The sequence below is a fragment of the Vombatus ursinus genome, unplaced genomic scaffold (genome assembly GCF_900497805.2).
Source record: "Vombatus ursinus unplaced genomic scaffold, bare-nosed wombat genome assembly UNPS02009918.1, whole genome shotgun sequence".
Taxonomy (NCBI): Eukaryota; Metazoa; Chordata; class Mammalia; order Diprotodontia; family Vombatidae; genus Vombatus; species Vombatus ursinus.
The window spans coordinates 7,160,467-7,182,103 of NW_020949696.1; the positions used below are offsets into that span (position 1 = coordinate 7,160,467).

General features: G+C 47.8%; 2 protein-coding genes across 2 annotated transcripts in view; one reads left to right on the forward strand and one right to left on the reverse strand.

Moving 5' to 3' along the window:
* Positions 1-7,051, reverse strand: part of GPX4 (glutathione peroxidase 4) — a 9,169-nt gene extending 2,118 nt beyond the window's left edge. Inside the window, exons 1-4 of the mRNA XM_027853050.1 lie at positions 6,940-7,051; positions 1,198-1,292; positions 764-908; positions 179-330 (exon numbers count right to left, since the gene is read on the reverse strand). Coding sequence (XP_027708851.1) covers positions 179-330; positions 764-908; positions 1,198-1,292; positions 6,940-7,023 — 476 coding nt within the window. The 5' untranslated portion in view covers positions 7,024-7,051. The remainder of the gene's footprint in view (positions 1-178; positions 331-763; positions 909-1,197; positions 1,293-6,939) is intronic.
* Positions 7,052-8,700: 1,649 nt separating this feature from the next.
* Positions 8,701-21,385, forward strand: POLR2E (RNA polymerase II subunit E). Its single transcript, XM_027853252.1, has 8 exons — positions 8,701-8,932; positions 12,562-12,736; positions 13,922-14,037; positions 16,063-16,143; positions 17,084-17,142; positions 17,314-17,392; positions 18,400-18,487; positions 20,511-21,385. The coding sequence occupies exons 1-7, from the start codon at positions 8,876-8,878 to the stop codon at positions 18,463-18,465; spliced, it is 633 nt and encodes a 210-aa protein (XP_027709053.1). The 5' UTR covers positions 8,701-8,875; the 3' UTR covers positions 18,466-18,487; positions 20,511-21,385.
* The last annotated feature ends 252 nt before the right edge of the window (positions 21,386-21,637 follow it).

Sequence of the window (21,637 nt, forward strand, 5' to 3'; positions counted from 1 at the left end):
ATCTCTCCCTCCCCGCCCCCAGCAGCCACATTTCTAGGCCTAGGTGAGCTGTGACCTCATCCTTCTGTCCTCCCCTCCCACTCCCAGCAACCACATTTCTGGGCCTAGGTGAGCTGGGGCCTCATCTTTCTGTCCCTCCCTGTCCCCCAGGCTCTTTCCCCCCACAGCCAGCACTCACTTGCCCAAAATGCCCTTCCCTCTGGGTTGGACTTTCATCCATTTCCACAGGGGGTGGGCATCGTCGCCATTGACACATATTTTGCTGTACATATCAAACTTGACATTGTAGCCGGCAGCGAATTCTCGGATTTCTGCATTACTCCCTGGCTCCTGGGGGAAGAAGGGGTGACAGGGTATACAATGGTCTAGGTGGAAGAGCTGGCTTTGATGGCCACAGTTGCAAGCAAGGGGCTCCCACTTTTATATACCTCATTTTTTTGTTTTTTGATGAGGCAATCAGGGTTAAGTGACTTGCCCAGGGTTACACAGCTAGTAAGTGTCAAGTGACTGAGGCCAGCTTTGAACTCAGGTCCTTCTGACTCCAGGGCCAGAGCTCTATCCACTGTATCACCTACACTTAATTTTGACAAGCTAACGCTTGCTGCTAAGAACCTGCCCTTCCATTAGACCTACACCTATTATTACGAAACAGGTTTGGCACCACATGCCCATTGTCCAAAAGCCCACCCTAGTTTGTGACCGTGACAAAGGTCCCTCTTGGGCTCCTACCTTCCGGGGAGAGGTCACTCCTCCCTCCACCTACCTGCCTCCCAAACTGGTTGCAGGGGAAAGCTAAAATCCGTAAACCATGCTCAGCATATCTGGCGTGCAGGTCGACAAGCTGAGTGTAGTTTACGTCCGTCTTACCTCATTGTGAGGCTACATTGGTGACAATGCAGACGCAGCCCCTGGAGGAGAGATGGGGGAAGCAGGGGTCATCCCAGGGAGGCCCCCACCCAGCCAGTGGCTACCATAACTGCATTTCCCAGAGGCCTGCCTTCTGCTGCTGCACACTCTCTGCTCCTTGTTGGCTGCAGGCCCAGGATCCCTGCATGCCTTCTTGATGAAGTCTGGCTATGAGTGGCCAGCTCACACAGCATAATTATGACTGGCCTCAGGGAAGGGCCTCAAGGAAGGGCCAACCTTAGGCCCCTACCCCCAACCTCCCAGCCTCAGACCACACCTCCCTCTCCTTACCTGTACTTATCCAGGGACACTACGCGACCCTCAATGTCCTTAGCAGAAAAATCGTGCATTGACCTGGCACATCTCCAATCATTGCGAGAAGAGCACTGTAGGACAAAGAGAGGGTGCTGAGCCCCGCCATGTACAGCACCGACCTAGGCTCAGGGTCACTGAGTCACTGTCTCTGGGCTGGCAGCACCATACATAAGAGGATTAGGCCTAGCAGCATCAGAGGACCTGGGTTCAAATGCTACCTCTGCTGCTTACTGTGTCTGTGTCCTCAGGCAAGACTGCCTAGATCTCAACTTCCTCATTTATAAAATGAGTGAGGTGAAGATTCCAGAGAGTCTCTCCTCACCTCCTGAAAGAAGGGGGTGATCTCAAGGTGCAGAATGAAACATGTTTTTTGGACTTGGCCAATGTGGGAAATTCTTTTGCTTGACTATGCAAATTTGTTCTATTTCTTTAAATTGATGTCTTTTTTTTTTTTTTTTAACATCACTACATCTTTTCCTGGTAACCCTCCCCCTCCTCCTTGAGAGCCATTCCACATAATACTATTTTTTTAAAGACAAAAAAGAGAGGGAAAAAATCAGCAAAACTGAGCAATACATTGGAAAAAATCTGAAAATGTGTGCAGGGTACAATCCTGGTGGGCCTCTCTGTGCAAAGGGATGGTGTGGCAGGTACGGGTCTTCTCAGATCTCTGCCTTGAAAGCCAGACAATGTATATTTGTTATAAAGGTATTGTTTTTCTTTTCCTTCAATAGAGGAAGGGGAGGAAATTAATGCTTGTTAATTGAAAAAGAAACCACAAATTAAAAGCACAAACCCAAAAAGACTGATTGGTAGAAGTGGTACAGAGGAGAGAGGATTGTGGGGGTCAAAGGCCTGGAGGAACAGGCTAACTGCCCCAGTGATGCTCACAAGAGGGCCTCCCCTTCTCCCCTCGGCCCTTGGCCCTTCCCACTGATGATGCACGGAGTTCAGAGTGAGGTGCAGGTCATGCTGCTTTAGTACAAGGTAAGCTCCTTGAGGCTGGTTTCAGTTTTGTACCTAGCTCGGAGCTTGGCACATAGCAGGTGCTTAATAATTACATGCTGAACTGAAGTCCCTCGAGGCTCTGATGTTGCAGACCTTTCCACTAGAAATACCCTCCTCCACAGTACCCTAACCCTAAATGCCTCTCTCCTTTCTGGGAAGGTCTCTAGGGCATTCCAGTCTGCAGCTCTGGAGACCAAACCTGGCTAGATAATCTCCCTCCTCTCCTTCACCTGTGCCACTTAAGACTTCATCTGTCTGCAGGCTTGTCTCTCCCACAAAGACAGGGCATATTGCCACATCATGTGATGGCTTATGAAGCACTCTCACCAGGTAGGCCACTTACACACTGCACCACCTACATGCACATTTTTAAGAAAGATCAAAATGTTGATCATTCAGATCTGAGTTGAAAGGGCTCACCAAGGTCACTGAGGTCAAAGTGAGTTCATATTCCTGAGAGCCCCCAGGGCAGGGCTAGGCACACAGCAGAAACACAGAGATCTCGGGCTGGGGAAGGAGGGAGGGAGGACTCTGGCCCAGTTCTTGACTTCCACTGGGATCCAGGATGGGCAGCCTTTCTGGCAGCAGAGCTCATCAGGGGCTCCAGAACGGAGCAGGGACCAGTCAGCCCACTGGCAACAGAGCACTGCAATGGACTGACCTGGGCACTGAGCCCCACCTTTGTTGCTGAGGACTTGGCAAAGTCTCTGGGGGTGGAGCGATGATTTCTGCCCATCATCTAGAGGCAGCATGATGTAATAGAGAGAGGGCTGCCCTTGGAGCTGGAGGACCCGAGTTCCAGTCTTGCCTCAGTCACTTACTACCTACATGACCCTCAGGGGTTCACTGAACTTCTCAGCCTCAATTTCCCCATCAGTAAATGGGGGCCACATACGTACCACTGACACTGTTTGATCCTCCTGACAATCCCACAAAGGTCAAGTGCTCTGAAACCTTATAAGGATGGGGTCTAGACCTGGGATTTCACTGGGCCAGGGAACTCCAAGATGAAGAAACTCTGCAACACACAGCCTAAGCTGCTCAGAGCCCTGGAGGAAGGACTTCCTGGCTGGCTGGCTCCAAGGCCAGCTCTCTCTCCAAGCTGCTACAACGGCCGGTGAGGGACAATCAAGTCTGGAAATCTTAAGGCATTATGTAAATGCCCCTGCCAGTACCACCACCACTTCTAGGACACCCAAGGGCTCCCTTCTGGGGACATTAGGGGTTTCCACAGTGCAGAAGCAGAGTACGAGAGGTGGGAACACTCCAGAGGCCGAGTGTTCTGGGTGTTCCAATGGAAAGAGGCGGATTGGAGCCAGAGGCCCTAGAGGTGCCAAGACGAGTTCTGTTGTAGGCCTCTGGGCACCAGGTCCCTCCACTGCTTCGGGACTGTTTCCTCACTAGGAAAAATGAAGGCTTTCACTTGGCTCATAAGGTGGTAGGGCTGAAGGCAACCTTAAAGATGCTCTACCTACTCCAACCCCCTCCTTTTACGTACAGGAATCACCTTCAAGCTCCAAGGCTCCCAGAGGTTAGGGGATTTCCCCAAAGTCACACAGCTGCTCAGGACCAGAGGCAGGAGGCTCACTAGGCCTGCAGCTCCCTGAGGCAGCCTGAGCCCTTCGAGGCTGGCGGTTCCTTCTCATGCCAGATCCTCTCTAAGGTCCTTTTAGCTCGATAGAGGCTCACATCATCCACGCTGACTCTCTCACTTTACAGAGGCCCAAAGTCAGTGGGTCAATAAGCACTGATTAGCACCTACTGCGTGCCTGACACCATGCTAAGCAAGCACTGGGACTACAAAGAAAGGCAAAAGACAAGCCCTGCCCTCAGGGAGCTCACAGTCTAGAGGGACAAACAAGCTAAAAGCAGGCTAAGCCTTGCGCAGGCTCCCACAAATGACTTTATAGGCTTGTCTGTGTGCCCGTCAGACCTCCTCCCCAGAGTAGAAGCTCCCAGAAAGCTGGGCTGTTTTCCTGTCTGTCTCTATATGTCCAGAACTTGGCACAGTGTCTGGCACGTAAAAATCCACCCAGTCAGAGACCTTCCCGGTGCCAAAGCAGGGCAGCACCTTCTCTGAAACCTCTGGTCTTAGAGGCTCTCGTGAAGCCACAGCTTGTGTCCACCCTGGAAGAGCCCCATACCCCGGACCCAGGTGCCTGACATGTCATAAACATGTCATACATGTTAGCTGAACCCCTCTGAATTAGGAGCTAGGCCTGGAGCCTACATCTCCATACTCCTAGACCAGGTCTCTTCATTCACTTGTCCAACAAACATGACATCAGTCTGGCTCTCCTCAGTGGGCCAGTTTGGGGGGAAGTTACCAAGGAAACACCTCAGTCCCTGTCCTCTACATGTGGTCTGGCCAGCCCAACCCTGGCTGGTCCTTTTGGTGTCCTCCTATGACCTCCCAAGCACAGCAGTTTCTAGAGAAACAGTAGACACACCCATAAAATTACCCAGGGAAGAAAACAAACCCAAGTCTCAAAAATATTTACAGATTGGAGGCTAGAGTATGCTAGGCCAGGCCCGAGGCCTAAAGGGGGCAGGGCAGGGAACAGAGAGGCCTCCAGTCCCACAGATAGCCCAACTCAAAGTCCAGAGCAGAGGTCTAACTGTAATTCAAATGATTCAGCAGCCTCCCCAGAGCTTTCAGAACTGTCCCCAAGTCTAGTTATCTACCCACACACTGGCAAGTAAGAACACTCCTTGCTGCCCATTTCTAAGCAGTCACTCAATTCAGCCCAGTCAAGTCAATGTTATCAAGGCTAAGGATGTAGAGATGAAAGAGTAGCCAACTTCTGGCCTCAAAGGGTGGTCAATCTAGTGGCTAGAGAGAAGGAAGAGGTATATACACAAAAGTACACAAATTGGAATATGATCAAGTGCACGGGAGGGATCAAGAAAAGATTCAGAGAGGCCGGCTTCAGTTCTAGCTGTGGTCCAGCAGGAAAGGGTCTCCGAAGAGGTGGCATGTAAGAGGGGCCTGAAGAGAGTAGAATGGCAGTAGGCAGAGGTCCTTTGGACAGTGGAGAAGGATGGACTGGAATGAAGGAAGGATATATGGCAGGAAGACCATTTAGGAGGCTAATTATAACAATCCAGGTGATGAGGGCCTCTATTAGGGGGGTGTTGGTGGAAAGGAAGAAAGATGAGTGATACTGTGGGGCAGAATGATTAGGGCTTGGTGCCTGGACATGGGGACTGTAAGTGAGATGGAAGAAGGACCATAAACAGATAGAGGAAACACTGTATAGGGTGTTTTGTATTTCAGGAGAAAGGAGTTCAATTTGATGTGCTTAGTGAATAACAGTGCCTAATATCCACTTTTTTGGGCCCATAAACACAAAGTTAATGCCAGTGGCCCTGTCTCATAACCCAGAGGAGACACAGAACCCAGCTCCCATGACACAAACTCCTTGGCTTTGCAGACTTCAGAAAAACTGCTACATTGTGCTAATGTGCACTCCATCCCACTTCTCCAATCCCTTTTCCGTTCTTGGCTTCCCCAGCCCAAGGCCAGCAGGAAAGGAGGAACTGTTGTTGATGGCAGGCTAGGAGGGCAAGAGCCACCATTCTGCTCTTCCAGATGGGTAAACTAAGCCTCAGAGAGGAAAAGGACTTGCCCAAGGTCATAATTAAGACAACCTCGGATCAGACTCATATAAGATTGGTAAAATTTTAGAGCTGAAAACACCTCCTTCCCCCTCATTTTACAGCTAGGGAATTTCAGGCCCCAAAAGGTGAGGTTACAATGGTCTTAGAGTTGGGGGGAACGGGCGCTTTAACTTGGAGAAAAAAGACATCTTTATTTTCAATAAGCTCTAACTGAAATTTGGCATTTCCTGCAATTATTTAAAAACATCCATAGACTGATCCAGGAAGCTACAAAAGATGGAGAATCCTGCTACAAATGCAGTCTGAAGGGACCTGGGAGGCCAACGCCCTTGTCTTAGGGAGGGGGTCATGGAACTCGCCCCCTCATCTTACAAAAGGGAAAAATATGACCCAGGAAGGTTAAGAGACCAGTCCCAGATAGCACCCCAAGAAAGCATCGGACGCAGGAGTTGAACCCAGGGTCCCCTTCCCAGGGATTTAATATCACAGCTCCGGATCAAGGGGACTCAGAGGCTACCCGGCCCAACCTCCCCACCATTAACAAGATGAGAAAACTGGGGCCCGGGGAGGTGAACGGGTTTGCCAGGGTAACCCCGCGAGTTCTTCAGACCCCGGGTCCGGCGATCCGGTCATTTCACCACCTCGGCCTGGGGCACGCACCGAAGAGTCAGAATTTGACCCCGCGGCCCCCTCCTCCTTCCCCTGCGCGGCCTGGCGGGCAGTGGGGGGCGGGGGGCCTGGTGGCCGGGCCCGCCCCTGGCCCTCCCGGCTCCGGCCTCTGAGAACAATCGCCCGCTGACCTGAGGCGGGCAGTCCCCTCCCCCATGGCACCCCCCCCTTCCCGGGCTCCCTATCCCGCCCCCGCCGCAGCCGCCCCGGGCCCCGGGATTTGGGAAGGGGGCTGAGCCAGATCGAGGCTGGCTAGGGGCAACTTGCGTCCGAGGGCAGGGGGCCGGCGGGGAGGGGGCTCGCGCGCCCTCCCCTAACGGACCCGAGGGGCGGGGTTGGGGCTCAATGGCCTCCGCTCGGCCCGGCCCGGCTCCCCCCACCCTGCCCTTCCCGCGGCCGCGCAGGGCTGCCCAGGCTCACCATACTGCTGGAAAGCCCGGGGGCCGCCATGGCTGCGCACAGCAGAGCTGGCTTCACCAGGCGGTAGAGGCGGCTAAAACTCATTTCGGCGGCGGTCGGGGAGCCTCCTTCCCCAGAGGCGGATCCCTCCCGAGCGCCCCAATCAACGCGCGCCCGGGGGGCAGGCCCTGCCGGATCGCTCCACCCTCTGGCCTTCAATCACTGGTCTGAATTGTGGTGGGGATGGATAGGCGGCTCAGCCAGCCAATCAACAGGCCGGAGTAGTAGAGGGCGGGGTTTTGAGGTCGGGGCGGGGCTAGAGGCGGGACGGGGCGGGGCGAGGCAGATTGTGTAGACCCGCTACGTCTGCAGAGCGCCTGACTCCCTTTTTGCTTTCTCGTGGCCCCAGGGGATTGAAGCAAGTGCGCAAGGCGATCTAAGGATTGAGGCTGTAACGGTGCGGCTTATTTACCTGGATAATATGCCCCAAATCCCCACACAACCTGACATGTCACCCAACTGTCCATGGATGTCTTAGGTTCTCCCAAAAATTGTATAGCCTTTACCAGTCTAGTGGCTCCAGGGTCCAAGTTTCAGGCTGCTTAATCTGCCTAATGACGATGTAAAAGGGTAATTAGTAATCAAGAAAAAGCCTAATTAAAGGTTTATCAACTAAGCCACCAAGTCTGGATGAGTTTTATCTGCACATCTTTCCCAGCAAGTCACGAAGGTTGACTCACAGGCTTTCAGGGCAAGTAATTCCAGGCCCCCACGTGCAAATTCTCAGACTGGCAGGATTTAGAGCTGGAGGGACCTTGAAGATTATCTAGTAAGACCCAATAATCTGTGTGTTTTCTGGCCCCTTACAAATAAACCCAAGAAAACATTCTTTTTGTCTGGATTGTGTAGAGCCAAGAGTGATGTACTAGGATTCATGAAATGTTGAAATCTTAGTTCCAACATTCTACCTGGGTGATCTTGAAAAACTCCACTTATTCTTAACTCGGTTAACTACCTTCCTTGTGCCTCTATTCCTCCTCTATAAAATGTGCGGCTTGGAGCAGATGATCCATAAGATCTCTTCTAGATCTGAATTGATTACTTATGAAAATGGAGGTTCCAAAATGGCCCCTCTCTTTTGTTAGCTGGAGATTAAACAGAAGAACTGCAGGGACCCTGATTGTTGTAAAAGGGATTCCTGTTCTGATATAGATTTAACTAGATAACCTTTGAAGGCCTTTCCAAATCTAAGATTCTGTGATTCCCTGGACACCAAGATCAATGGACAAATTGACTACTTGGAAAAAACTAACTTGACGCTATTCCTCAGTATCGGAAAAGCGCTGAATGTGGAATCAAGACTGACTACCACTAGGTTGCTGCATAATTTTGAATGTCTCTTCCCTCTTCTATGGGCCTCAGTTTCTTCCTCAATAAAATGAGGTAGATGACATGGATCTCCATGAGAGCTCCTTGAGGGCAATGGCTTGTCTAAATTTTGTGTCTCTCCTGTCACTAAGCACACAGCAAAAGCCTAATATTCGTTGACATCCCTCCCTCCCAGTTTTGACATTCCACGACCCCAGAGTTTGAGAGGACCGACAATTTGGAAAACTACAACTCCCAGGCAACCTTGCGCCTAAAGACACGCGAGAATTTCCCGGGGGGTGGGGCGTTGCCTGGCGCCTCAAACAAAACAACTAACCTCCGACCTCCGAACGCTCAGTCGTCGGCTTGTCTGCCGCACTGCCTGCTCTCTTACTCTCAGGCACTCTCCTAAGCCACCTCCGCCCAGGCACGAAGGGGGCCTGCTGTTGGGCTTCGCGCAGACGCACTCGCTTCGGTACTAGGCCTTGCGCAGCTGCACTTAGTTCCTTCAGGGTTTTAGCTGAGGGGTGCGCGGTGCGGAAGAAGTCGTGGGCGTTTAGTCGCTTCTGTGGCCTGACGCGAAGGTGACATGGATGACGAAGAGGAGACCTATCGGCTATGGAAGATCCGCAAGACTATAATGCAGGTACGACGATAGCCTCCCTTGACCCCGAGAGAAGTAGAGGAAGGAAGGAGGCCCGTGAGGGTAGAGGGTGGGTAAGGCAGAAGGCGGGCACATAGGGAGTTGCGGGGGGGGGGGGGGGGGCAGGGGGCGCGGGGGGGGTTGTGGGAGGGAAAGGCTGGAGAAGGGGCGCGTGGGCGGTTCTGGGAAGGGAGGGGAGAGGAGGCTGGAGAAATGCGGGGGGAATGGGGACGGGTCGAAGAGAGGGAGAGCAAGAGCAGTTTGATGAGGAGGAAACTTGAGAAGGAGAAGGGGTCAGGCCTGCATGGATCCCCTTGGAGGAAGGTCCGCGTGTATTTGCTTTACAGTGGCTGTCATTTCATCAATCGGGAATTTTCCTGTGCTTCTCTGAATTCTTGGGGTTTATTTATGATTTCTTACAGCACAGTGATATTCCATTACATTCATGTACCAATTGTTTAGCAGTTCCCCAATCAGTGGATATCCACTCCATTTCCAGTTCTTTGCTATCGCAAAATGTGCTGCTATAATGTTTTGATATATGTGATCCCTTTCTATCTTTCTCCTATTTGGGCTAGCAGTGGACTCTCTCAATGAATGCATTTAAAAAGCATTTTATTAAGTACTGACCTAGTGCTGAACATTGTGCTTAATGCTGGGGATGCAAATAGAAAAGACTCCCTGCTTTCTAGGAATTCACAGTCTTAAAGGCCAGACAACACATGGAGAAGGTTTCAGCTGCAAGTCAGATGGAAAAGTCCCATGGTCCTTAGAGTGCAGTGGCAAAGCAAATAGTGGGGTATCATTTTTAATGATGTTTCCACTGCTCAAATCATGTCAGTTTCTGATAAATAATCATTTGATCGTGCCAAGGACAAAAGGACATTCTTTTCTGGGTCTTCAGTAACTTGTAACTGCAGCACTCTCGGAAGCAATGGGTAGGCCACATCTCCACAGGAGTTGTTTCCCAGGGTGATGGCTGGGCTAAAAGCAGGACCAGTGACCTAGAGAAGTACTGCCACTCCTGATACTCAAGCTTACCTGCTACTTGATGGTGGCAAGGAAGATGAGCCCCCAGAGTGACTTCTCCAGAGTGATTTCTTCTGGAAGCAGAAACCCTAGCTGGAAACAGGGCTGGTGGTCTTGGGCATATTTCACAAGGTTTTGAGTACAGACTCATAAGATAACTCCAATAGGAGGGAGGTGGTGGTGGTTCATCTTGGCTGGCATACATTGCTTTTTGTTTGTCCCTTATGGTGAGTGCCTTGCTGCTTAAGCTATGCCAACTGGTCCACTATATATACTATATAGTTGGTGAGTTCTCTTCCTTAAGGCCCAATTAAAATCTTCTACAGGAAACCTTCTTAATTCTAATACCTTCCCTCGCAATTATTTCCTATTCATTCTGTGTATCGCTTGTTTGTATATATTCGTTTGCTTGTTGTCTCCCCCATTAGATTCAAGATCCTGGACTGTGTCCTTTGAGGTTTGAAAGGAGGTGGTGGTAGAAGTGGTAGAGATTTGACTCACCTTGTATGAACTGATTCACCCTCTTACTATTTTTCCCTTAGCACCAGCTAGGCTTGTTTGCCTGCCTCTTAGACAAAGGCTATGGAGATGTTAGTCGTTTTTTGTTTGTTTGTTTGTTTGTTTTGGTATAATTCCAAATTGCTTTCACCAACAGTAAATTAAGTGTGCCTGCCTTTTTGCACTCCCCCTCCAACATTATTATTCCCATCTATTGTGAATTTCAAGGATAGAAGGTGAAACCTCAGGATTTTTTTTTTTTGAATTTGCATTTCCCTTTTTTTTTTTTTAGAACATCCTTTCAAATGGTTAACAGCTTGCAATTTTTGTTCTGAAAGCTTTGTACATGTCTTTTGATCATTTATCCATTGGCATATGGTTCTTGGTCTTATATGTGTTAGTTCCCTTATTATCTTAGCTATCAGGCATCAAAGACAGAAAGACCCCATAAACACCAACATAGAAACTTTTTTAGTGGCAAAGAACTAGGAACTAAAGTAGATTCCCAGAAGTGGACATGTCTTAAGATTATCGTACGTGAATGTCATGAATATTACTGTGCTGTAAAAAACAACAAATATGAAGACTTCAGAGAAGCATGGGAACACTTATGAAGTAATTAGAACTAGGACAACCATATATACAATGATTACAACAATGTAAATGGAATGGACCAAAGCAGAAGTGAAGGCTGTGCAGTTAGACTGGCCAGACTTAGCCTGGAAGAAAAAGTGAGAAAACACACTTCTTTCCTTTCTTGGCAGAGGTGAAGACTGTGGATCCAGAACATTACCTGTACAATTTTTTTTAAAAAATTCTATTTTATTTTCAGTTCCAAATTCTCCCTTCACCCATTGAGAAGGCAAGAAAAGCAAAATTCATTACAAATACATGTAGTCATGCAAAATGAATTCCTATATTAGCCAAGTATAAGAAAGAAAAGAAAATGTTTCACTTTGCACTGAGTCTGTCACCTAGAGGTAGATAGCATCATGAGACTTTTGGAATTTTGGTGATCAGAGTTCCTAAGTCTTCTGAAGTTAATTATCTTTACAGTGTTGTTATTGTATAAATTGTTCTGCTTACTTCACTTCCAATCAGTTAATAGTCTTCCCAGTTATTTTCTGAAACCATCTCCTTCATCTTTCTTATAGCATCACATTAATTTACTATAACTGGAGAATAGCCATTCTCCAGTTGATGGGCATCTGCTCAGTTTTCAATTCTTTGCTGTCACAAAAATGCTTTTGTACATGTCTGTCCTTTTCCTTTTTCTTTTATTTCTGGTATGTAGACTCATTAGCCATTACCTATACTGTAATCTTGAGTTTATATGAGTTAGTTTTACTGAACTGCCCCCCCCCCTTTATTCTTTGTCGCAAGGGATGGCTGTCTGAATGAAGGAGGGATACAGTAGGACCTATCTGTGGTCAAATCCTGCCCCAGGCACACTGTAGGTCTGTGATGTTGCCAGATCACTTAACCTCTCTGAATTTATGTCATCTCCTGTATTATGAGAATAATATTAGCATCTAGTTCATTAGGGTAATTTGTAAGGATCAAATAAGTGTATATAAAGTGCTTTGCGAACCTTTGAAGCACTATATATATGTGAACTGTTATTATTTTTCCCATTTTGCCAAACAAGAAAGTAACAAGATTTGGAGGAAGAGGGTTGTTGAAGTAAGGTGAGAACCTGGGTAGAAGAACATATTTAATTTGTCTTCAGAGCCTGGGTTGTAGAGGTTATAGTATGAAAAGATTACAAAGTCAGTATTGTAGTTCTTTATGTATAAACAGACCAGATTTGGGACAGCAGAAAGCAATGGCCTTGGAGGGAGTTGGGACAGGGCTGGCATAATGCTCATCAAATATGTCCCAGCTAAGTAAAATTGTCCAGGGTGAAGAGGTAATATGTATAATAAGAGGGATTTGGGTTGAGCATGACAGAAGTTCTAAATAGTTGGTGACAGTGGTTGAGGGGTTGGCTGTGAGTGAGGTCTTGGGCATTCATTGTCAAAAAAGGTAGGTTTCTATCCCCTTCACTAGATGGACAGAATGTTCTCTTGGAGTCCTTTCTGATTGATTATCTGGCTCTTTCACAGTTATGTCATGATCGGGGCTACTTGGTGACCCAGGATGAATTAGATCAGACTTTGGAAGAGTTCAAAGCCCAGTTTGGGGATAAGCCCAGTGAAGGACGGCCTCGACGCACTGATCTTACAGTATTGGTGGCCCACAATGATGACCCCACAGACCAGATGTTTGTCTTCTTCCCAGGTAAAAGAGAGACTGACTAGTGAGAACCTGTTGTCTTGAAAAATAAATTAAATCTATTTTCCTAGTCCAAAATTCTGGGAGGTAGGAGGCATATGGCTTTGGAGTTTGGGTTACCAGCAAGTTTTAGGTTTGTCATCCCTAAAAATGGGACATTCTACCTAGTGGGGTTATTGGGAAGAAAGCATTTTGTAAAATGTTGATATATTATGAAAGTGTGAGTTGTGGTTAGTTGAATTGGCTGTGTGACCATACCTAGTAGGTCTGTCAGATAAGACCACTCTGACAAAGCTATATTTGATCCAGTTCGGCAGCTTCCAGGTGAACTCCCCGTTCTCTTCCCCGACAGGGTTGCTGGGGTTTGGGGTTGGGATGTTGGTATTTAGATCTACATTCCACCTTTCTACCAGAGCTGCTTCTGTGTCGTGCATGTGTAAATTTCTTTGTGAACTGGAAATGCCATCTGGGTATACCTGTTATTTCCTCAGAAAGCCATTTCTGTCTCACCCTCCAATCCATCACGTCAGGGCTCCCTCCTGTTTTTCCCAATACTGTCATCATAGAATGGAAAGGACCTCAGAGGTCAAGTTCAGCTCCATCATTTCACAGAGGTGACCCAAACTGGGGAAGCAGCCTGTCAGAAGCTGTGCAGTGGGGTACATAGAGGGCAGGGTAGACTTGCCAGCTTCCTGACTTCATGCCCCACATCCTCTCCTGTACACAGTGCTGCCTGTCACTTCTGGTATAGAGATGGAAGTACTAAAGTCTTAGAAATTGGGCAGCTCCGATGCTTTATTATCTTTGTTACCATTGCAGGAAAGAGCCCCTAGGTACTTAAAGGCTATGCCAGTGGAACTTGAGCCTTAGCTGGTCCTACTAAGTTGGAAAGTTATAAGTGTGGACCCATCATCAGTTCAGAGAGACTAATCATAGGAAGTTTGGCCACTGGCTATAGCGGTTGAGGAAGCCACCCACTAACACATGTTTGGGTGGCAAGCTGTATCATGGGAGGGAAGATCTACACTGAAAAATGAGCTCTTGAAGTATTGAATCGTATGTTTGGTGTGAGGTTAGGGAAGAGCTCTGGGTCCGTGGAGACTGATTCAGAAAGGTAAGGGTCTTCAAGGTGAAAGTGACAATTGTAGCTGAAAATAATCTTAATCTTAATCTTGTGTTTTGTCCTCCCAGAGGAACCAAAGGTTGGAATAAAGACTATCAAGATGTACTGCCAGCGGATGCAGGAGGAGAACATTACCAGGGCCCTCATTGTGGTGCAGCAGGGCATGACGCCCTCCGCGAAGCAGGTGCTCAGACAAGAGCGGAGCTCTGATCTCTCCCTTACCCTGCCTTTGGAGGCCAGGACTTTCTTGGGCTGTTCCTTACCAGTCTTTCTGACCCCTCTCCAGCTTTAGTCTGCAGTGCTTAGGTGGAAAGGGACACTCACAATACAGAGCCAGCTTGAAAAACTGTCCTGTTACCTGGAGCTGAGGCATCCAAACAAGGAAGTGGCTGAACTGTCCCGAATGTTTTAACCGCTTCCTGTTTGCTTCAGACATGAGCAGGCTTAGGCTTCTCTTCCTCTCTTGCTGCTAGAACAGTTTGTAAAACCACAGTAGTAATCTGGCTCTGATTGGGGAGCAAAATGGGCCGGTACTTTTCTGTCCTATTCAGCCCCTGGAGTCTTAACCTTTGTCCTGGGGCAGCTGAAAATAGCTAGGGCACTGTTGCACTGAGGACCCTTTTAAAAAATTCTGTAATTAAGTCAATCAGTCCATTTAAGGAGCTGAATAGAGCAGAAGAGATTAGAAAGGCTTGCCATCCAGCCTCCCCAACTGGAGTCCCAAGTCCCATCTCTGCTTGCTGTTTGTCCTTGCTCCAGGGACTCCTCTGAGCCTCAATTTCCTCTTATGTGAAATGGGGATGATATCTGCCCTCTATTTCAGGACTTTTGTGAGGACCAGTTTCCTAATGCCTTTGGCATACCTTCCAACTTTCTTCTTGAAGAAAATAGTCATGATGGTAGATGTGATGATTCGGAGTAATCTACCACCCTTTGGTCTCTTTAATTTCTTAATCCTGAACTGTATTGTCACTGTTGTTCCCAACATTTGCATCCAAGTCACCAGGTACCAGTGCCTATCTGCCACACTTTTTACCTTAGTTACTTTGAAGAAGTCACTTAATTTCCTTGGGCCTCAGTTTCCTTTTCTTGTAGAATAAAGGCATTAGGCTGTATGGCCTCTAATGTCCCCTAGAGCTGGTTTGAAGGATCTTGAATTCTTGGTACAGTCTTCTGCAGCAGATGATAAATGCACCTATGATGCATTTACCTCCACAGTTTTCTGTGTTAAGATGCACATTATTTATTCAGTCAGTGTGCAACTTGTGGAATAAGCATTTATATAGCACCTGCTGTGTGCCAGACACTAAGCTAAGTGCTATTACAAATATTATGTGATTTGATCCTCACAACACTGGGAGATAGGTGCTGTTATTATCCCTATTTTATGGTTGAGAAAACTGAGGCAAATAGGTTAAGTAACTTGCCTAAGGTCATAGAACTGTAAGTATCTAAGGCCAGTTTTGAACTTGGGTCTTCCTGACTTTGGGCCCAGAATTCTATATACCAGCTGTCTTGTAAATAGCTTGTATTTTATATTTTTATTTGATTGTCTGTGTTTATTGACTGGTGTGAAGTTTATCATTTAGAAAACTTAAAAAAACTGTGCAAATGAAAATGATTGTTAGTAGAAAAGTTATGAGGGCCTTGGCTTTGGATATAGCTAATTACTTCGCGGGAACTTGTCTTTTGGAGCTATGTACAGGATTTGGAGGGCTTTACTGCTGGAGATGATAAAGAATTAAAGAATTTCAGAGCTTCAAGATTTCAAATAATCCTAACCCCTCATTTACCATTTTTGTCTCTTCCCACTTCACTTTCCCTGAAAATGTCATTCTCTCGTTTGGTACTGCGCAGTAATATTTCATTACACTCAGAGACCGTAATTTGTTCAGCCTGTTCCCAGTTGATGGCCATTCATCTAGTTGCCAGTTCTCTAGCATGATAAAACAGCTCTCATAAATAGGTGGGCCTTTTCCTCTTTTGTTTCTTCGAGGGGCACACCTGCCAATGGTAGTGCCCCTTCCCTCCTTATTTTACAAAAGAGGAAACTCAGGCTCACTGATTTCTCCAGGGTCACACGGGAGGTGATGATAGAACCAGGCCCAAAATGCAGGTCTTCTGATCCCAGGCCTGTGAAATTTCACCTGGGTCCTATGTAAAGAAGCAGTACTGGATTTTCTTCAGTGTTGATTTCTTTTCTTTTCAGTCCCTGGTTGACATGGCTCCCAAATATATCCTAGAACAGTTTCTACAGCAGGAGCTGCTCATTAATATTACTGAACATGAGGTAAGTCACCTGCCAGCGAACTCGTTAGAAAAAAGGAATAACGAAGTATAGGACCAGTCCCCTGTCACATGTATCAGAAGCAGTTTGTTCCTAAGAACTGTACACCCAGCCTTCTGGGAAAGATGAAGGAAGAGAGGCATGTGCTCCAGAAGAGACCAAACAATCCTAGGTCTTCTGCTGGAAGGGACCTTATTGATGATCCAGCTGAGAGAGACACAGACAGAGACAGACAGAGAGGGGGCGGCTTGTGTAAAGCCCCATGGCTGGGAAGCTGGCGGGCCCAGGACGATAGCCCATTCCTAGGGCGGTGCTCTTCCCAGGCTCCACCCAGCTGCTCCTCTAGTTGAGAAACAAAACAGGCACTTGTGTAATTAGGAGCAGCACAGGGAGCTGGGAGGAGAGCCTGGAGTGGCTAGAGCATTCAGACCCCAGCATTTTGTTACCAAGTGCTTACTGTGTGCTACGTACCAGGAATAAAAATAGGGAAGTAAAGATCTCTGTGCCCTCAGGAGCTCCCATTCTGAAGTGGAAAGAGCACCTTAAGGAGAGTGTTGGCCATGGGTGGCGTGTTCCGGTTTAGAAAGTGGCAGGGAGGCTTGGTGCGGTCAGTCGGCATGCCCTTTTCAGAAGCGGTGGCAGCATTGGTTTGATTATGGTCTCAGACCGGGGAAGCAGGGAGCAGGAGGTGCCAGCCGAGTGATTGCAGGCTGCTGTAGCTGCTCCAGAGCGGGCGGTGTCTTCCACTTTCTGTCTTTGTGTCCACAAGTGCCTAACAGATGCTTGCGCGTTGATGAGGGGATTCTCTAGGCATGTAGCCAATGGGTGAGACGTCCAGCAAAGACGGTGCTGAGAGCGCACTAGATTCCCAGTCTCAAAAGTCCCGCTGGCTGCCCCGTCTGATTCCCCTCCCGATTTCATGACTGGGTGACTTTCCTTCCAGCTGGTCCCAGAGCATGTTGTCATGACAAAAGAAGAGGTCACTGAGCTGTTAGCTCGATAGTATCCTTCGTGCTCCCATTTGGCCCCTTTCCTTTCGGGCATCAGGCGCTCGGGGCGGCTGGGAAGGGTGGGGCCCGCGCTCCATGTGGGGGAGGGGGGAAGTGGACCATAATAGTGCCAGGCTCTCTGCCAGGGCCGCAGGGTCAGTTCTTCCTTCACTCTGTTCATCAGTAAGCTTCGAGAAAACCAGCTGCCCAGAATCCAGGCTGGAGACCCAGTGGCGCGGTACTTTGGAATAAAGCGAGGGCAGGTAAGGAAGCAGAGCGGGCCAGGGACGTGTCGACGGCACTGCCAGCCTTCAGAATCACTCGGCTTGGCAACCTCGGAGACATCTTCGTTTTCTCTTCGCCTTTCCCCCTTACGTATCCAGCATCTTTTCACCACGCGCATGGCCCGTGGCCAGCCCCGCAGTTCTAGTTTGGCTCACCTTCATGGCTGGCTTATTGAAGAAGCCTCCTTCTTCATTGGTGTCTCTCCTCTCCAGTCCATCTTCCGCTCTCAAATCCATCGACTGTTCTTCCAGTGATGCCAGCCCACAGAGCTGCAAAGTGTATCACTGGTGCCCTGTTGTCTCTAGAATGAGATACACTTTGGTTTGGCTCTTCCGGGCTTATTTCCCAGGACTGATTTTTCCAGCCACCTCTCCCCCTCGTGCCCGCCGTCTGGTCCAGGATTGCCCTGCCAGCTGTTCCTCCATCTCCTGTCTCTGGCTACGAGGGGAAGGTGTTCCCTCACATCTGGAACGAACTCCTTCCTTACCTTCGCCTCAAGGAGTGTTGGAAGTTTTCTTCCAAGCCTAGCTCAAATTCTTCCCCCTTCAGGAGGTCTATCCTGCTCCTCCCTTTATTAGTGCTTTCTCCCTCTCGAGAGGGAGAAATAATGGAATATGTTGAGTACGTTAGAAAACTTCCTAAAATTGCAGATTTGAGCTGGAAGGCTAGAAGCCTTCTCACTTTACAGGTAAGTCACAAGCCCCAAGAGTTTGAGTGACTTGCTCAGGGTCACATGGGTAAAGCTCAGTGGCAGAACCAGGATTTGAACCCAGGTCCTCCTCCCAATCCAGTGCTGTTCCCACTTCACCACAGTGCTGCCTTGAGATTACACAAGGGTAGGGCTCATTCACTATGTGGAAAGGATGAGATCAAAGTTTGTGGAAAAGATGACATTTGAGTTCAAGGCTGAACATGTTTGTACTTTATATTTGTTTTTTCTTTATATTCAACAAGTAAAGATGGGCTTTTCCTTTTGGATTTGTAGGTGGTGAAAATCATCAGACCCAGTGAGACTGCAGGCAGATATATCACTTACCGGCTAGTGCAGTAACTGGCTGCTGACGCCCTGAGAAGTAAGTTGGGGCTGTTCTTTGAAGCTTTGATGGTGCTGGGTTAGCTGAACACCAGACTTCTGGGATTTTTGTTGAAAAGATTTTTACATTCCATTCTAACATCTGATGCTTACTTGGGGGGTGGTTAGTATTTAGGATATTAGTCAGCTTCATTTACTTGGAGCCATCTGCTGTATAGAGAGCCCTGTGGGGGGAGCAGAAGAAATAGGAGACACAGGGCTCCTGCATTCCAGATACCGCACCCTCCAATGCCAAAGTCCCACAGCAAATGACAGGCCGGCCTGACGGTCTAGTCTGGGACCTATTTCTCCTTTTACGTAAGTCTCTTAAGATAGTTCTTTTGCTCAGTTTAGTCCAACAGCCTGTGTAAACCATGTACGGAGCAGTGGCTGTGGGGAGGGGGAACGCGTCCTTCACCTGAGCAGGGTGCCCACTCCCAACGGCAAATCAAGCCTGGCAGTCTGCTCAGGCTCCCAGGGTATCATCTCTTCCTCGGAAAATCCTGAGGTTGTCTGTGGGTCTGTGGTACCCCCTGAGGTCTCCTCAGATCCCAGCACCACCTTTCCCCTCCATGCTTAGTCTCTCAGAGACAGCCCTGAGGGCCAGGGGCAGGAGGGGAGTGGAAATGCAAAGCTATGGGGCTTCCACCCACATGCCTCCATTCTGCCAAGCTCACAAAGTATTTGCCCTGACAACCCTGGAGAGGTGGAATCCCAGTGGTTTGGTAATGGCTGGGTCCTCAGTGACCTTGAAGTTCACCAAGGAAGCTGCTGCTTACTGGCATGACCTTAGCCAAGTCACCTAATGTCCTGACTCTGCTATCCTCATCCCCTTCTGTGTACTTCCTCCCCCTTGCCCTTCATCTCCCCTCTCCAGCTCTCTTTCCAGGCCTCTTCCTAAAATGATGTCTCCCTGTCTTGCCCTCTCCACCCCCCACACTTCAGCAGATTGTTAACTATTTGGCCCATCCCCATGCTCAAACCTAAAGTGTTTTCAGCATTAAAGGATCTGGCAGTACTGGCATAGTCTCTAAGAACCCAGGGTCACATCCACTCTGTGAGGAATTGTTGGAAGATTTTACTGGAGGGGAATCATAAATCTCACTAACTGAGTTTTGCCTGATAGATTGCTGGGAAACAAATCCCTGTTAAATCCAGTCAAGAGTCATCGGTGGCCTGTTTTTAAGTGTCCCAGCTATAGCATTTTCCCTGGTGTGTAGCAGGCAAACAAAAGCACAGTCTCTTGCCTTGGACCTCTATGGTAAAAGGATACCTTAATCCTTTGGGTGGAGTGAGATTTGTGCAGCCATTCAGGATTGCATTCTCTTCCTGTCGTCATCTGACTCTCCTAATTGGTCCCCATCCTTTATAATGGGTCCTCCACACAGCTGCCAAAGTACTTCCCTTAAAGCAGTTTTGACCATCTCACTCCCATTCTGTTAAGGTTTTTGTTTGTTTTTGACATTTAAAGCCCTTTAATTCACAACCTGGTCCTTAGGATATATTACTCTCCTCCCCTCACTTGGTGGTCTAGCCAGACTAGCCACCTTGTTTCTCACACACCAAGCTCCATCTCCCCATGCCTGGAATGCTCTTTCCTTACCTCTGCCTCTTTAAATCCCAGCTTCCTTTAGGACTTACCTAAAATATGGGACAGCGAGGTGACGCAATGGATAGAGCTCCAGCCTTGGAGTCAGGAGGACCTCAGTTCAAATCTGGCCTCAGACACTTGACACTTTCTAGCTGTGTGACTCTGGGCAAGTCACTTAACCCCATTGCCTCACTAAAAAAGCAAGAAACCAAAAACTTACCTAAAATATTGTCTTAGTGCCACCCAATAAATTACCTTGTCTTAATTTGATATATATTTATGTGTGTATATATGTTATCTACCCCATCTGGAATGTCAGCTTGAGGGCAGAGACATTTGGCCTCTCTCCATATCTGTTTGGCACACTGCCTAGCACATGGTAGGCATATCCTAAATGCTTGTTAATTGATTCCTGTTCTTCCTTGTTATCCAGCATCCCTGGAGATGTGCTAGCCAGCCTCTGACTCCTGTCTCAGCACGCAAGGCAGCTCCACCTGGGAAGACGGCTGACTTCTACGCCATTTGCGGTTGTGTGTGCTGCCTAACTCAGTGAAGAAAGCATGGGTTTTCCTTCTCACTTGTTCAACAGGACTGAAATTGAATTGGGAAACGAAGAAACGGCATAGGATCTCTTTTGGATAGGAGTGGTGGCAGATAATGGTTCACAAAATATAATGTGTGTTGTGGATCTTGTATCTTGGTCTCCAATCCACCCTTTGCAGAGCTGCCCAATAATCTGCTAATAGACAGGTATGATCACACTATTTTACTGCCTAAAACCAACTGTAGTTCTCTGTTGTCTCTAGGATAAATGACCTTTCATATCATTTACCTTCATGCACTGACTGTGGTTCCACCTGACCTGGATAAACAGCAGTTGTCTGATCTCATTCTGCACTGTAATGCCTTTTGTAGGCTTTACCTCATACCTGGAACCTCCTTCCTTAATCTCTGCCCGTTGAAATTATTATCAATTCTTAGCCTGAGGGAGCCATTTCTTCCATGAAGATTTATCGTTGGGGAAAGGGGTAATGTGGCATGGTGGAAATGGTGTTGGACTTGGAATGAGAAAGAGCAGTTTGAAATTTTGCTGAGCCTTTCATTTCATTATTTGTTAAATGGCAGAAACTCTTAGGGTTTTTGTGAGAACGAAATGGGTATTTGTGAGAATGAAATGGGTATTAAGTGCTTTGCAGACCTACAAGCATTATGTGACCATCATTTATTTTTCCTATAAAAATTATCTCACCTTCATTTTCTAGCATTTTAGATTTATTTTACCTTCATTAAACTTTCCCTTGTATTATTCTTGTTTGTGCATGTCATATTCCCACATTAGACTGTAAATTCCTGGAGGGTAGGAAGTATCATTCATCCTTGTATCCCTAAGTGCCTAGTATAGTGCTTTGTCTATGACAGGGACTTAATAAACAGTTTAATTGAAATGTGTGGTTGGTATTGCTTTGGGAAACAGATACTATCTGATCTCCAAGTTTTAGGTAAAGTAACGCCAATAAATGAAGTGGAAAGGCAAGGTTTCAGGATAAATTCTTAAACCTT

Excerpts from the sequence above, each read along its gene's own strand:
- POLR2E (XM_027853252.1), top strand. The coding sequence starts at position 8,876 with ATGGATGACGAAGAGGAGACCTATCGGCTATGGAAGATCCGCAAGACT. Across the intron at positions 8,933-12,561 it reads TCCGCAAGACTATAATGCAG|TTATGTCATGATCGGGGCTA; the intron begins GTACGACGATAG and ends GCTCTTTCACAG. Across the intron at positions 12,737-13,921 it reads GATGTTTGTCTTCTTCCCAG|AGGAACCAAAGGTTGGAATA; the intron begins GTAAAAGAGAGA and ends TTGTCCTCCCAG.